Source organism: Orussus abietinus, unplaced genomic scaffold (assembly GCF_000612105.2).
Source record: "Orussus abietinus isolate OABI.00-Male unplaced genomic scaffold, Oabi_2.0 scaffold168, whole genome shotgun sequence".
In the NCBI taxonomy this organism is placed as follows: Eukaryota; Metazoa; Arthropoda; class Insecta; order Hymenoptera; family Orussidae; genus Orussus; species Orussus abietinus.
The window spans coordinates 47,588-62,480 of NW_019395982.1; the positions used below are offsets into that span (position 1 = coordinate 47,588).

The window sequence follows — 14,893 nt, forward strand, 5'->3', positions numbered from 1 at the left end:
ACTCTACGGCACTCTCCGGCACTCTGCGGCAACTCTCCGACACTCTCCGGCACTCTCCGGCACTCTGCGGCAACTCTCCGACACTCTCCGGCAACTCTCCGGCACTCTGCGGCAAATCTCCAGCACTCTCCGGCACTTTGCGGCACTCTCCGGCACTCTCCTGCACTCTGCGGCAACTCTCCGACACTCTCCGGCACTCTGCGGCCCTCTCCGGCACTCTGCGGCAACTTTCCGGCACTCTCCGGCACTCTCCAGCACTCTTCGGCATTCACCGGCACTCTGCGGCAACTCTCCGGCACTCTGCGACACTCTGCGGCTTTCTGCGGCACTCTCCGGCACTCTCCGGCACTCTGCGGCAACTCTCCAGCACTCTCCGGCACTCTGCGGGCCTCTGCGGCACTCTCCGGCACTCTCCGGCACTCTGCGGCAATTCTCCGGCATTCTCCGGCACTCTGCGGCAACTCTCCGGCACTCTCCGGCACTCTCCAGCACTCTTCGGCACACAAACACTTGAAAAACGCTCGAGAAACGCTCGATAACGAGCGAAAACACTCTAAAATCGGTTGAAAAACGTTCGATAACTCTCGAAAACGCTCGAAGAACGCTCAGTAACGCTCAAAAACGGTCTTAAAACGCTCTTAAACGCTTGAAACCGCTGTGAAAATGATCGAGAAACGCTCGAAAACGTTCAAAAACGGTCGAAAAACACTCGATAACGCTTGAAACCGCTCTGAGAATGATCGAGAAACGCTCGAAAACGCTCGAAAAGCGCTCGATAACGGTCGATAACGCTCGAAGACGTTCGAAGACGTTCAAAAACGCTCGATAACGCTAGTAGGGAAATGTAAAGATCATGCGCGAAATGACTCAGCTTATATCCGCAGTTAGGTAAGCCTCGGGAGGATTTTTCGCAGTTTTCGAATCTCATGTATACTTGTCGAGTGTAGCGCCGAATGCACACATACTCAACGTATCGATCCGTTGCTTGGCGCTTGACTGATTGGGACGCGCGAAGATTTCTAGGAGCGATCGCACTGACACAGATTCGCTGCATGAGAGTTCCGTACGCGACACCGACGCGTGCCCCAAAGCTTCGCATCACGTCGACTTCGAGGCAACAATGTACTTAATAGTAGTAGATAAGTAGATAAAGTCAAATGGAGCATCACGAGTGTTCTTCCCTTACCATCAAAAGCGAGCAGTATCGGTAAGCGTAGGTAAGCCACCACCGTCAACTGCCGCATGGTATTACCATCACGAGTACATGAGCCGCCAATGACGACTGGTAGATGGTACCGCCATCGTGAGTGCGCGAGCTCCTATCAGATATTCGTTGCGCCGCCCTTGGGGCCAAAAAACGGTGAAAGCTAACGTACGAAACTAGAGGGCAGCACAGGATGCGATCGCACGATCCTGCCCGTAAGCAATCTCCCAACTCATCTCTGTTTCTATGTTGCTATGTATTTCAGTGGACATTGCTCACGGGCACGGTCACGCGATCATATTCTGTGCTGTCCTCGGTGGAGAATGCGAGCGGCTCGTGCACTTGTGTCGGGACCGGGATGAAGTTCAGCCATCGACCACCAGGGGCGTAGCGCGCGACGAGCGCGATGCGTTCAGGACGGGGCAAACTGCGTTACCCCATGTTACATTACTGTACTTACCTGGAACGAAAAGACGACTACGTCGTAAAATGTTTTAAAAACGGTTGAAAATCGGGGAGGAGACTTGGTGAACAATTCTAGAGCGCACGTGGAAGTCCGCTCCTTTTTCTGTGATAATAAAGCAATAACTATAAGTAAAGTGTTAAAATATATTTGACAATCCCCACACACTATCTGTTCGCAATTCGCACCGTTCTTTGCTCGTTATTCTTAAAATGACAACTAATCGTCCAATCAGCAGCCAACAAGACACCAGCCAGCAGACAAGACAGCCAATCAGGAAGCTAAGATTTTGGAACAACACTACGCTACCTTACCATTGTTCATACGTGTTCCCCCTTACTTATTCCAACACTACCCCTCTGACTTGGACTCCGTTACATTACTTACGTCCATGCTGTCATATATTCCTACGTCCACGGCGCAAATCGTTCTTAAAGTCAGATTTATAAATTTGACATCCATGACGTATGTAAACGTAAATTGAAATCAGATGAACCAGCGTTGCAGCTTTTCCTTCTATTGTGTTGTATTGCGACTGTCGTACAAGTTCGAAAAGTAGTCGTACAGAGATTTAACGCCCAAATTTGTTTGCGGGTGAAATTACTTATAACAAATGATAAGAGATAGTGTACAACTCCGATTGTAAAACGAGATCTTAAGTTTCATTATATGATTTGAGACGGATATAGATACCTAATAAACAATTATGTAAAAGATGAATTGCATCTCTATAATTTATAGAGTATTATAATCCAGTACGACATAGTTTGTGGCCTTAAAAATACTGCATAAGGGTCAGTGAAACTATATCTAGTATTAAAATGAGTGGCAAAATGAGATATGATTCACTTTCGACGGAATATTTAAAGAGGAGCAGCACCAAAAAGAAAAGACGCAAGAAACCTTCGTCAAATAGTTCGAGCGAGTCTGAAGTTGATTCACGACATAAAAGTTCTCGAAGGAAAGATCGAAAGAAGAGATCGAATCATCGCCACTCTTCGAATAGTTCTAATTCGTCAAGTAGTTCTGACAGTGAATCGAACATGGAAAAGAATTTAAAGGCAAGAAAAACTCGTCTTTCCAAATATTGTCATAATGGAACTGAAATTTGTTCCTTCGAGAGAGCTATAGTTTCAAGGCATGGTAGAAGCTGTAGCTCTTCATCGGAAAATGATGAGAAGCACAAAAAGATACATAAAAGAAAGAGACACCGGAGTCACAAAAAGGATAGTAAGTTTAATAAAGGAAGCAGTAATTCTCTTAGTAACACGATAAGTCATGGTAGTAGCCGTTACCATTCAAGCAGTTCTCGTAACAGTAATATTAAAGATAATGAAACTGACAAAAGAAATATCATTAAATTGATGAGATATATGAATGAAAATTTATCTGGTTTAAAATCTAAAGATGGCTGTGAAGAAATGCAGAGTTTAAGTCATGAAACGAGAGAATATTTGCAACGCATTGGCCAGCTAATTGCAGAGAAAACAAAAAAGAAGAGGTCTCACAGTAGTTCGTCGAGCTCAAGTAGCGATAGCGACTCGAGCAGTAGCACTAGTAATAACAGCACTACCACCAGTAGTAGTAGTAGTTCAGAAGAAGAGATAAAACGTAAGAGACGAAGAAAATCTGCAAAGAAAGTCAGGAAGACCGAAAGTAAACAAAAAAAGAAGAAAAAGAAAGCAAAAAAAAAATCAAAGAAACATTCCAGTAAAGACCGAAACCAGAAGCCTATTGATATTTTAGACGACAGGTTACTTAACGATATTCCTAAAGAAGTTGATAAATCAAAAACTATGGCTCCAATGACGAAAGAGGAATGGGAAAGAAAACAAAGTACTATCCGAAGGGTCTACGATGAAGCATCTGGTAGACATAGGTATAGATCTTAGTTCTTTAGTCCATACTGGTATTATCTTTCCTAAACAAAAGTATTCCTTAGGTGAAAGTAATGGGAACAATTTTATTTCAGATTAATAAAAGGTGAAGGTGAGGTCTTAGAAGAAATTGTGTCTCTACGTCGTCATAAAGAAATTAATCGTTTAGCAACATGCAGTGACGGACAATTTTTTCAAACTCAGTTAAATTTTAGAAAATAATACAAATAATGAATACCTTATTGACAGTGGTTGGCAATGCACAGTAATTTATTATATTTCATTTTGTCCTTAGTTGGAATTTAATTCAGTATATTACTGAATAGAACTTTATTTTTATGTCAGAAAAATGTATTTACAATATGTTTGTTGCATCTCGAACCATGCAATCAAGTATTTCCCAAAAATGTGCATTTTATCTTATAGTATTTAGTGACCGATATATCAATGTTGCTATGTATTTCTTACTGAATTCTCTGAATTATTGGTATTTTTATCCAGTTTTGAAAACTCTGTCCTTATTTTCTCTAGGAGGTAAGAATAAACAATGATTAACGCGTGTCTAATTTAAAAATAAGGTCAAACTATCTTTGTGTCATGCTAGTTTTTATAGTTACACAAATAATTTTGTATAAATTATTTTAATATCACTTTGAACCATTGTATGAGAATTAAAATTAAGATTGTATTGTCCTGTATATCGGGTGTATGTCATGCAAATTGTATGTGTCGCATTACAGAGTCTTGATATTGTCCAGATTGGTAACACGTACCTAATTAATTGGCATAAATTACATTGCATTTAAAATCCAACCGATAAATAATTGGGTCATACGAATAACTAATCGACACGTTTGGTTGGCTATTTTTTATTTAATTATTACAAGTAAACTGTACACTGTAGAAAAGAAATTACAGGGCATTTAAACTCCATTTTCAACTAGGGTAATGACGTATAAACCATGGGTACGAATTCTGTTACACCCTGTATATGCAACTAGACAAAAATAAAAAAAAGAAACGTCAATAGTTATTCGTAGCAGGCGACAACGAGGCATCCTTATGAATTGACATGTAATTCGCCGGCACGTGGAGATTTTTTGTTGGTCAGGAACTCCAAAATTATACATTCGACTTACGAGAAATCTCAGCAGATTTTTCTTTAACAATGAAGGCATCGACATAGACAAAAAGGGAAAGAAATTCAAGCAACAATGGAAAGTGACATCGGAGATCCAGAATTTGATTGGATCAGTAGAACATGTCTGAATGCTTTCAACGTATACCTAACGATGGTACACTTGATAATTTATGACAACATAATGAACATACAGGCCAATGACACTAGTGAGAACATTATCCCAAATTAAAATCTAATACCAATGTACATAAGTGTCTAAGATGAATAAATAATGTATTCAATTATATATTTTAGATGCCTTATCCTATGCAATGTTCATGGCTGTAGTGGATTTCCTTGAATACGCGAGCATGTGAAAAATCTCGAAGAACATTGAATACCATCATATACACGAAAATAAAATATTTACGCTCGATTTAGGATTTTGTCAAGTCAGTCGTTTTTTATGTTTTATATAAACGTAATTTCAATAATGACGTCAATATATGGTATCTGGTTGCAAGTAAGTCTTCTTGTATCCGGTTCCGTAGCTCCTTTCGTAGTAATCTCCGTATCCTTTTCCATGGTGCCTTTCCGGGTATAGAATCTCTCCTCCGGGATAATACCTCCGATTAGGGTAATATCTGACACAAGAAGAAATTACACGTTAAGCGTCAATTTTTACCCGCGTTCGATAAAAAATCACGAACAATGTTCAGATCAGATCTGCGAGAAATAAGTTCTTCTAAGTCATTTAGAAATTTGTACTGCACTTCGTCTCTACCCTCGAGGATGAAAAATATTCTTTTGGGGATTTCTCGTCTAAGCGAAAGCGAATCGCAACTCAACGAGGCGAGTCTTCGCTGTAACAAATGGACTTCCGCTCAACCTTCCTCGTTGCCGACCACAAATCCTATACTAAATTCTGTAATCTTAAGTCCTTATAATAACTAATATTACGAAAGGTATAGTCACCTGCCACGTGGTGCCTCGTGGTCATAGCGATACCTGCGAGGCGGTATCCGGGGATAATAGGACCCTAACTAATATTAGGAATACTTAATAATTAATATTACAAAAGGTATAGTCATCTGCCACGTGGTGCCTCGTGGTCATAGCGATACCTGCGAGGCGGTATCCGGGGATAATAGGACCCTTACTAATATTACGAATACTTAATAATTAATATTACAAAAGGTATAGTTACCTCGTGGTCATAGCGATACCTGCGAGGCAGTATCCGGGGATAATAGGACCCTAACTAATATTACGAATACTTAATAATTAATATTACAAAAGGTATAGTCACCTGCCACGTGGTGCCTCGTGGTCATAGCGATACCTGCGAGGTGGTATCCGGGGATAATAGGACCCTAACTAATATTACGAGTACTTAATAATTAATATTACAAAAGGTATAGTCACCTGCCACGTGGTGCCTCGTGGTCATAGCGATACCTGCGAGGCGGTATCCGGGGATAATAGGACCCTAACTAATATTAGGAATACTTAATAATTAATATTACAAAAGGTATAGTCACCTGCCACGTGGTGCCGTCATAGCGATACCTGCGAGGCGGTATCCGGGGATAATAGGACCCTAACTAATATTAGGAATACTTAATAATTAATATTACAAAAGGTATAGTCACCTGCCACGTGGTGCCTGGTGGTCATAGTGATACCTGCGAGGTGGTATCCGGGGATAATAGGACCCTAACTAATATTAGGAATACTAAATAATTAATATTACAAAAGGTATAGTCACCTGCCACGTGGTGCCTGGTGGTCATAGTGATACCTGCGAGGTGGTATCCGGGGATAATAGGACCCAACCCCATGCGAGGCAGGTGCATAAGCGTAGTGACGGTAAGGATTTTCCTGCCGATAATAATAAATCTCGTTGCCGTTCCTGTCGTAAAACCTGCCAACTCCATCGCGCAGGTTACTTCTCCGGTGGTCATAATATCTATTGTCGTCGTATACCCCTTGACGGCCCCGATGGTCAGAGTACCTGAAGAGGCAGAACACATTATTGAACCAAAAAATAATAAAAAGGGAACGAAATTTACTTTCATAGGCACAAAATTCAAGACGTTAATTCCATTCCAAGTTAGCTTTCGATCTCGTAGCTGCGTTCTTTAAGGTGATGTGAAAGTGACGTCGAAGAGGTTTCGTTTATAAAACTTTTCTCCCAACTCGGTTTACCGAATAGTTCGAAACTTTACAACGTGAATAGGGAGACTACAAGGAAGGTCCTGAAACTCACGAGATTTCAATTCTTTTCAAATTTGTTTATAGGTATTTTAAAAACAGTTTATAAAAAATGAAATTCCGTGAGTTTCAGGACCTACCTTAGGGTCTCCAGATTCACGTTTTAAGGTGTGAAACGATTTGTGACACCCAGTTCGGGGAAAAGTTTTATGAACGAGTGAGCTTTCGGATGCCACTTTTACATCCTCTTAACGCGTGGCACCTCTACCGAGAAGAAGGGAATTCTTTCCATCGATATTTATTTATCAACGGCGAATAATGTATTACCCAGCGCCGTTGTCGCGGAGCGCATGTCGGGCCTTATCTCTCGCGATAAAGGCGCTATCATGCCTATCGTCCCTGAAATCGTCCTGGGCCCTATGGCCGTAATAGCCGGCTCTGTTATCGTGCCCACGATGGCCCTTCTCGTCTTCGCTGTCGTCGTAAAAGCTGACTTTGTTTTCAGACTCGTCCTTGTGATAGTTGTTGCTGAACCCGCTTTTATGGTAACCCTTTTTGTACTGGCCCTGTCCGTGACTTTCGTACGAGTTGCTCCCTTGGTCGGCCGACTGTCCGTGCGCTGCCGTTTGCTTGTCGGTCCGGATGCTCTTTTCAGATTTCTCCTTATCGTCGTATCGAGCCGCGTCCTTTTTCTCGCCGTGAGATTCGGATTCGGCCTTTTCGAATCCCGAGTTACCTTGCTTTCCGGCTTCGCCTCCTTTTAAGGCCACGTATTCGGCTCCGGTTTTTCTTTCGGTTACGTCCGATATCGAGACACCGGATTCCAAAGGTCTGCCATCCGCTGGGCCCTCCCGATCGCAGAGACAATGCTGAATCAGCAACAGCAGGAGACATTTCCCTCCGAATGACGGAAACATCCTGGTTGTCGTTTCTGAAATTAAATCTTGGTATCACTGATGAAAGGGAGAGAAAAAGTAAGAAATACCAGGAGTTAGAGAACTCCCACGGTCGCTTGCACCCGCACCGGCAAAACCGGCCTTGGTAATAATGTCAATAAGGGAGAGTAAATAAGTTACATTGTTTCTGGCAGAAAAGTAGGATTTTACCAGTGCGGGGGCAAACGGTGTAAAACTTTCAGCGTGCGATCCAATTAAGGTGGTATGGAAGGGTCATTCTATTGGGTTGGTGCATAAGTTCGTGCGTTTTTTTTTTTTGTAACTAGTTTTCCTAGTTCAGAAAGACGCACGAACCTATGCACCGACCCAATACGTACATGATACGTCAAAATATTGATGAAACTTTTCTCCAAACGCGATGCTCGTGGAATTTCATTTTTCGTATAATAGAAAAAGAACACGTGATCTTGGTTCCAGTCTAGGATAAATGAAAGGAACAAGTCTTTTTGAAAAATTAAATTTCACGAGCATCGCGTTCTTCCTTAGAGCGTCCATAATCACGTGTTAAAGTCTCCAACGATTCGGTGCACCCAGTTTTAAGAAAAGTTTTATAAACATTTTGACGCTTTGCATATATAGAATGACCCTTTCATATCACCTTAATATCGTAATTTTTTATTCTACGAATATTCACACGTTGAAAAATAAAATTTCACGAGCATCACGTTCTTGTTTAGAGCGTCCATAATCACGTGTTAAAGTTTCCAACGATTCGGTGCACCCAGTTTTAAGAAAAGTTTTATAAACATTTTGACGTTTTATATATATATAGAATGACCGTTTCATGTCACCTTAATATCGCAATTTTTAATTCCACGAATATTCACATTTACGAATTTACAAAAAAAAACTTGGCGCGATACGTATAAAACTTGTACAAAAATGGTACATGTTAAATTCATTACCTAAGTATGGCAACGCAAGGCGGATTGTCGCAAGTCACTCCACCTGGAGGACCCGCAAACTCTTATAGTCGAAGAAGAGGCCTCGATTGGGCCCTCGCGGAACGAAACGCGTCCTGCGACATGGAGGGAGTTCCGGAAGTCGACCTTGACATCTTGTTGATCCGCAAAGTGTGATTCCCACCCTGGGTGTCGTTCCCGATGTCAACGAGGATGACGACCTCGGAAAATCGCGGTCGGCGACCGCCATTTTTCTGCCATTTGATACATCGGTACGCGGCAAAGTGATTTCAATAATTCCCCGAAGTTAAGGTGAAGTGAAAGACCTTTCAAATCAGTCGATTCGAATACAACACTTTTTTTGAAGGGTATTAGACCAAACTGTCCGAAACTTTGACACATCACTCCTGATCATCTAAGAATTGTCCTGACGCATTCAAAATTTGGATTTTTGAAAAGAATTTTTTAACGCAGCTCAGACCAGAACCAAAATGGCGTCGATCTCTCATATTTCGATCAGTATATAATTATCGAAGGCTCTGATATGAGAATCGAAAGGGCCAGGACAATTTTACGACAATTTAGAACACTTTGATAGTCGATAAACTCACATTTGAACGGGATAAGGGCAAAAAAAAGTGTTGTATACGCTTCTATGCTAAAACGATGGTAATACGAGGTCTCGGAGTGAAAATGTAATTGACCTGGAAATCACAGATGGCGCAGAGGGTCCCTCTGCAGTCAATTAGGGCCCCAGAAAGCATGAATCAAGAGGATTTCTAGTTTTACTTCGATTTCTTGATATTTATTGTACGAAAACGACAAGTGGAGTATGCCATTTGGTACAATACCCAATATAATTCGGTATAGCTGTCGATATAAAAACGAACGTCGGCAACGTAGGCATTTAGAAAAATCTTCATTATCGACGTTGATCAAGTTAATCGACGTGTTTCACTTCACCTTAAGATGATACGAAAGGCGCCGAGAAATCTAATCGAGGTTGATAAATTATAATTCATCTGTACCCTTTTTGGCGGTAACGTCATTTTGAATACTCAAGTGATAACATAAGCTGGGGCGTCCCGTTACCGACATATATATTTATGTTGAAGTCTTTTGTAGTCCACGTTGATAATTATACGAACTGAAGCGTTCCATATGTCATTTCGGTAAGGTAACGACGAAGAGATCGACGTAAAGCTGTCGAAATTCCGGGAATTCATTATTCCAACGACTGTTTAGGACCAACGTCGCCATCTGTGATGTTTAGCTGCAACTAAACTTTTGCTCTAAAAATGTGTATTAGCCACGAGACAAGTCAGCATTCTCTCGCGATCGTTGGTGAAAGTATTTTCCATATTTTCCCATATGACTTTGTAATATTCCATTTCTACGGAGTTCCAAATTATTCGAGCTAGGTCCTTAAACTCTTGATTTTCAATTCTAAGCATCCAAGAAGCATAAAACGTCGAAAACGTACATGGGCCACGCCATGTTGGTTCCAGTCCTTACCTTACCTTAAATACATGAAATGGAGATAATAATAAATTGTGCCTTCTCCGCAAGACGCAAGAAAAAAAAAACAGAGAATCCACATTGGCCGCCATTTCGGTACCAATTCTGTGTGCAGTGTAACACGATTGATCTTACCTTCAATTTTGCAGCGGTTACTCAATTTCCAAGCAGTCACTGATTGTCACTCAATTCATGGGAGGTCGTTTGATTGAGATGACATTCGATGCCCAATTCTTACTTTGCATTTCATTTACGACAATCGAGGTTGCTGTCCACTCCTCGCCGGCAAGTAATTGTCGACCAAAATGTTCTTTACATAAACTTTTACCTATATAAGGTATCCGTCTCTAGTAATTTACCATCAGCGGTAGAAAGAAGTTGAAATTTTCAATTAAAAGTTCCTCTTTCACTTTTGGATGATTACTTACCGAATTATTAAAAAATTCAAATTGACCCATAAGACAGCGCGCGACCGGATCATCTTCAATGTTTAATAACTCGGTAAATAATGGTCTGAGCCAAGAGTGGAGGTGGGACTATTATTTCAAAATGCCATTTTTTATATCTCCCTGAGACAGATTGATCAATGTATACGGGGCACTCTGAATATTAGATGTTAGCATCTGTGAAGGAAATTCCATAGTAAAGAATTGAAAGGGAAGAGTGATAGGTCGCTTAATCGAAATAGGAAAAAGAAACGGACACAGTGTCGGTGTATTGTAAAAAATATTCAAAACTTATATTTTAAGTCGTCTCCGGTGAAACATTTTCGATGCGGAATTGTACAAGACGCAGTTTACCGTAGTTGTAACTAAGTTATGCTAAAACGTTCCGGATGGGGAGGCGAGGATACTTCCTATCGAGGTGCACTGCTGCACTGTGGTTGTGCGCGCTCCAAAAATATGTTCTAGCGTCTCTCTAAAGTTATTCTACCTGTCTTCCGCTCGCCCTCGCTTGTCGACTTGTTTGGATCGCTTAAAGAGATTCGTAAGTGACTCAAACGATACACGTTCAACCGAGTAAAGCAGTTCCCCCGTAATTTCGGAGCCGATTAAATGCAATCACGGAGATCCTTTACCAATCAGTCAAATATAATTAAACGACCAGGTAAGAGTAAAACAATAGTTGTAATAAAATTAAAACCTTACGAGGCTAGAAATTTTATAAAATTGAGCAATCTTCACCTTCAATCATGGAAGTATGTCGAGTTTGGCCCACGTTAAGGTGAAGTGAAATATCCTTCAAATCAGTCGATTCGAATACAACACTTTTTTTTAAGGGTATTAGACCAAACTGTCCCAAACCTTGACACATCACTCCTGATCATCTAAGAATTGTCCTGACACATTCAAAATTTGGATTTTTCAAACAAATTTTTTAACTCAGTCCACACCAGAACCAAAATGGCGTCGAGCTCTCATATTTCGATCGATATACAATTATCGAAGGCTCTGATATGAGAATCGAAAGGGTCAGGACAATTTTACGACAATTTAGAAGACTCTGGTAATCGATAAACTCGCATTTGAACGGGATAAGGGCAAAAAAAGTGTTGTATGCGCTTCTTTGCCAAAACGATGGTAATACGAGGTCTTGGAGTGAGAATTTAATTGACCTGGAAATCACAGATGGCGCAAGGGGTCCCTCCGCAGTCAATTAGGGCCCCAGAACACATGAATCCAGAGGATTTCTGGAGTTTTACTTCGATTTCTTTATAATTATTGTACGAAAACGACAGGTGGAATATGCCATTTGGTACAATATCCAACATAATGCGACCCAGCTGTCAATATAAAAACGAACGTCGGCAACATAGGCATTTAGAAAAATCTTCTTTATCGACATCGACCAAGTTTCTCGACGTGTTTCACTTCACCTTAAGGTGAAGTGAAACGACGTCGGTAAAGAACATCCTTCCAAATACCTACGTTGCTGACGTTCGTATTTTGTATCGAGAACCGTGTTGAATTATACTGGGTATTGTACTAAATGGCGTACTTCACGTATTGTTTCCATATAATAATTACAAAGAAATCAAAGTAGAACTCCAGAAATTCCCTGGATTCATGATTTCCGAGGTCCCAATTGACTGCAGAGGGACCCCCGCGCCATCTGTGGTTTCCATGTCAACTAAATTTTCGCGCCTAGACCGAATATTACCACCGTTTTAGCGTAAAAGTGCATAAGACATTTTTTCGCCTTAATCCCAATCAAATGCGAGTTTCTCGATTACCAGAGTGTTCTAAATTTTCGTGCAGTTGTCCTGCCCCTTTTATTTCTCATATTGGAGCCTTCAATGATTGAATATCGATCGAAATATAAGTGCTTGACGCCATTTTGGTTCTGGTCTGGGTAGTTAAAAAATGTTTCTTCAAAAATCCTCATTTTGAATGTGTCAGGATAATCCCTAGGTGTTCACGAGTCACGTGTCAAAGTTTCGGACAGTTCTATGCAATACCCTTTGAAAAAAAAAGTGTTTTATTAAAATCGACGGATTTTAATAAGTCACGGGCTTTCGCATCACCCTAACGTTTCGAACAGTTCCTTGGAGAGAATTCGAAAATTCGTGGAGAACCGCAGGATCGGTTAGTCGGCTCGGTAAAAGTCACGTACGAACCCCGTCGAGTTACTCGTGTAAGTCGTGTTAATTGCATAATCGCACGAATCGCGCAAATCATTCGGCGCCGTCCATGCCGTCGCGCTAATTCGCAAGCACATTCTCACAATCCCCCTTCTTCGCGAGCAAATCGCGCGCGACGTGAACACGCCCTGGCTCGCCCGCGAGCGCCGCCCGGAGGACCCGCCGGCACTTGCGGCTCTTCCGTGCCTGTTTCTCCGCAAGAGATAAGGCTAACAAACGCCGGAAGCATTGACTATGACCATCCCGGGTCTATCGGCGAGGTCGTCGACGTACATTGGGGCGTTCCAATGCAATAGAATGCTCAAAATGTTAAATTTAAAGAATTTTAGAAAAGCACATTAGGTGGTTAAGGTGAAGTGAAACACGTCGATTAACTTGATCAACGTCGATAAAGAAGATTTTTCTAAATGCCTACGTTGCCGACGTTCGTTTTTATATCGACAGCTATACCGAATTATATTGGGTATTGTACCAAATGGCATACTCCGCCTGTCGTTTTTGTACAATAAATATCAAGAGATCGAAGTAAAACTCTAGAAATCCTCTTGATTCATGCTTTCTGGGGCCCTAATTGACTGCAGAGGAACCCCCTGCGCCATCTGTGATTTCCAGGTGAATTAAATTTTCACTCCGAGACCTCGTATTACCATCGTTTTAGCATAGAAGCGTATACAATACTTTTTTTGCCCTTATCCCGTTCAAATGTGAGTTTATCGACTATCAAAGTGTTCTAAATTGTCGTAAAATTGTCCTGACCCTTTCGATTCTCATATCGGAGCCTTCGATAATTATATACTGATCGAAATATGAGAGATCGACGCCATTTTGGTTCTGGTCTGGGCTGAGTTAAAAAATTCTTTTCAAAAATTCAAATTATGAATGTGTCAGGACAATTCTTAGATGATCAGGAGTGATGTGCCAAAGTTTCGGACAGTTTGGTTTAATACCCTTAAAAAAAAGTGTTGTATTCGAATCGACTGATTTGAAGGGTGTTTCACTTCACCTTAAGTTAACGATACATTCGTACCAAAAATATTGACACCTTTTATATCCGTTGCTATAGCGAAGACACAAAGTCGTCAAAGTTAACTCTGATACCATTTTCAAGGTATGCCGTGTTGATTAAAAAAAAAAACAATTACAATTGTAATTAACATCATTGCGTCCGTCTCAAATAAAGGTATGCAGATCATATGTAAGATAAATTTGACTTTTCATGTATAGATAAATTTGACTTTTTAATGTATACCTTTCCCTTAATGGACAGATACACGCACACACAGTTATAATCTATTACAGCCAATTACTTCGGATACAATTTGCCATTATTCTGTGCAGAGACCCGCCACCTCTTTATTCCAGTTTAATGACGTCACCCGTGCGCGCGCCATGCACATGTTAAGGAGATACGAAAAAGTCTTGATGTCTTCGCAAAATAACGAGAGATTCATTAACACTAAGGTAAACATTAAACGGTAGAAATCTAAAGCGACGATATAATCTACGTGTCCTTACTTGAGACAGGCATAATGATATTAATTGCGAATTGGAATTAAAAGATGAACATAGCGTACGCGGAGAGCGGTGTCACGATCAACTAGACGGCTTTACATCTTAGCAACAGTGACACGTAAAGACGCGACATTTTTGGTACGAACGTATCAAATAGCCATTACCCTAACGTGACTTTTTTTTCTTCCTTTTTAATTCCTTCAAATTAAAATTCGTATTTTGAGCGTTCCCCTGCACTGGAGGGGCTCAGGGTGCGCGACGGCCGAGTGACCGACCCGACGATCGGCCTGGCAGTTCAAATAGGTTGCAGCAGCTTGCAGCAACCTGCAGCAGCTTGCAACATCTTGGAGCAACCTGCAGCAGATTTCAAATAGTTCCCAGTTATTCCGGAACGGCCCTCGCAATGGCTGCGACTTTGCGACGCGTACAAGCAATAGGAACGTCACTCCAGATTCACTCGCACCATGTACATAATACTCCCACATG

The 14,893-nt window shown here is 41.2% G+C and overlaps 2 protein-coding genes across 3 annotated transcripts; one reads left to right on the top strand and one right to left on the bottom strand.

Moving 5' to 3' along the window:
- Nucleotides 1–2,055: 2,055 nt before the first annotated feature.
- Nucleotides 2,056–5,187, top strand: LOC105694173 (ADP-ribosylation factor-like protein 6-interacting protein 4). Of its 2 annotated transcripts, XR_001103510.2 has the most exons (3): nt 2,056–3,546; nt 3,640–4,891; nt 4,980–5,187. XR_001103510.2 is itself a non-coding variant. In XM_012414587.1 (2 exons), exons 1-2 carry the CDS (start codon nt 2,489–2,491, stop codon nt 3,764–3,766), a joined length of 1,185 nt encoding a protein of 394 aa, XP_012270010.1. In that variant the 5' UTR covers nt 2,056–2,488; the 3' UTR covers nt 3,767–4,969. The 2 variants fall into 2 exon arrangements, 1 of the variants encoding a protein (XP_012270010.1); XM_012414587.1 differs by lacking the exon at nt 4,980–5,187 and having other exon boundaries at nt 3,640–4,969.
- On the bottom strand, nt 5,139–8,940 carry LOC105694179. Its single transcript, XM_012414607.2, has 4 exons — nt 8,740–8,940; nt 7,206–7,809; nt 6,433–6,678; nt 5,139–5,308 (listed from the first exon to the last, which is right to left on the bottom strand). Exons 2-4 carry the CDS (start codon nt 7,793–7,795, stop codon nt 5,164–5,166), a joined length of 981 nt encoding a protein of 326 aa, XP_012270030.1. The 5' UTR covers nt 7,796–7,809; nt 8,740–8,940; the 3' UTR covers nt 5,139–5,163.
- Between the last annotated feature and the right edge of the window lie 5,953 nt (nt 8,941–14,893).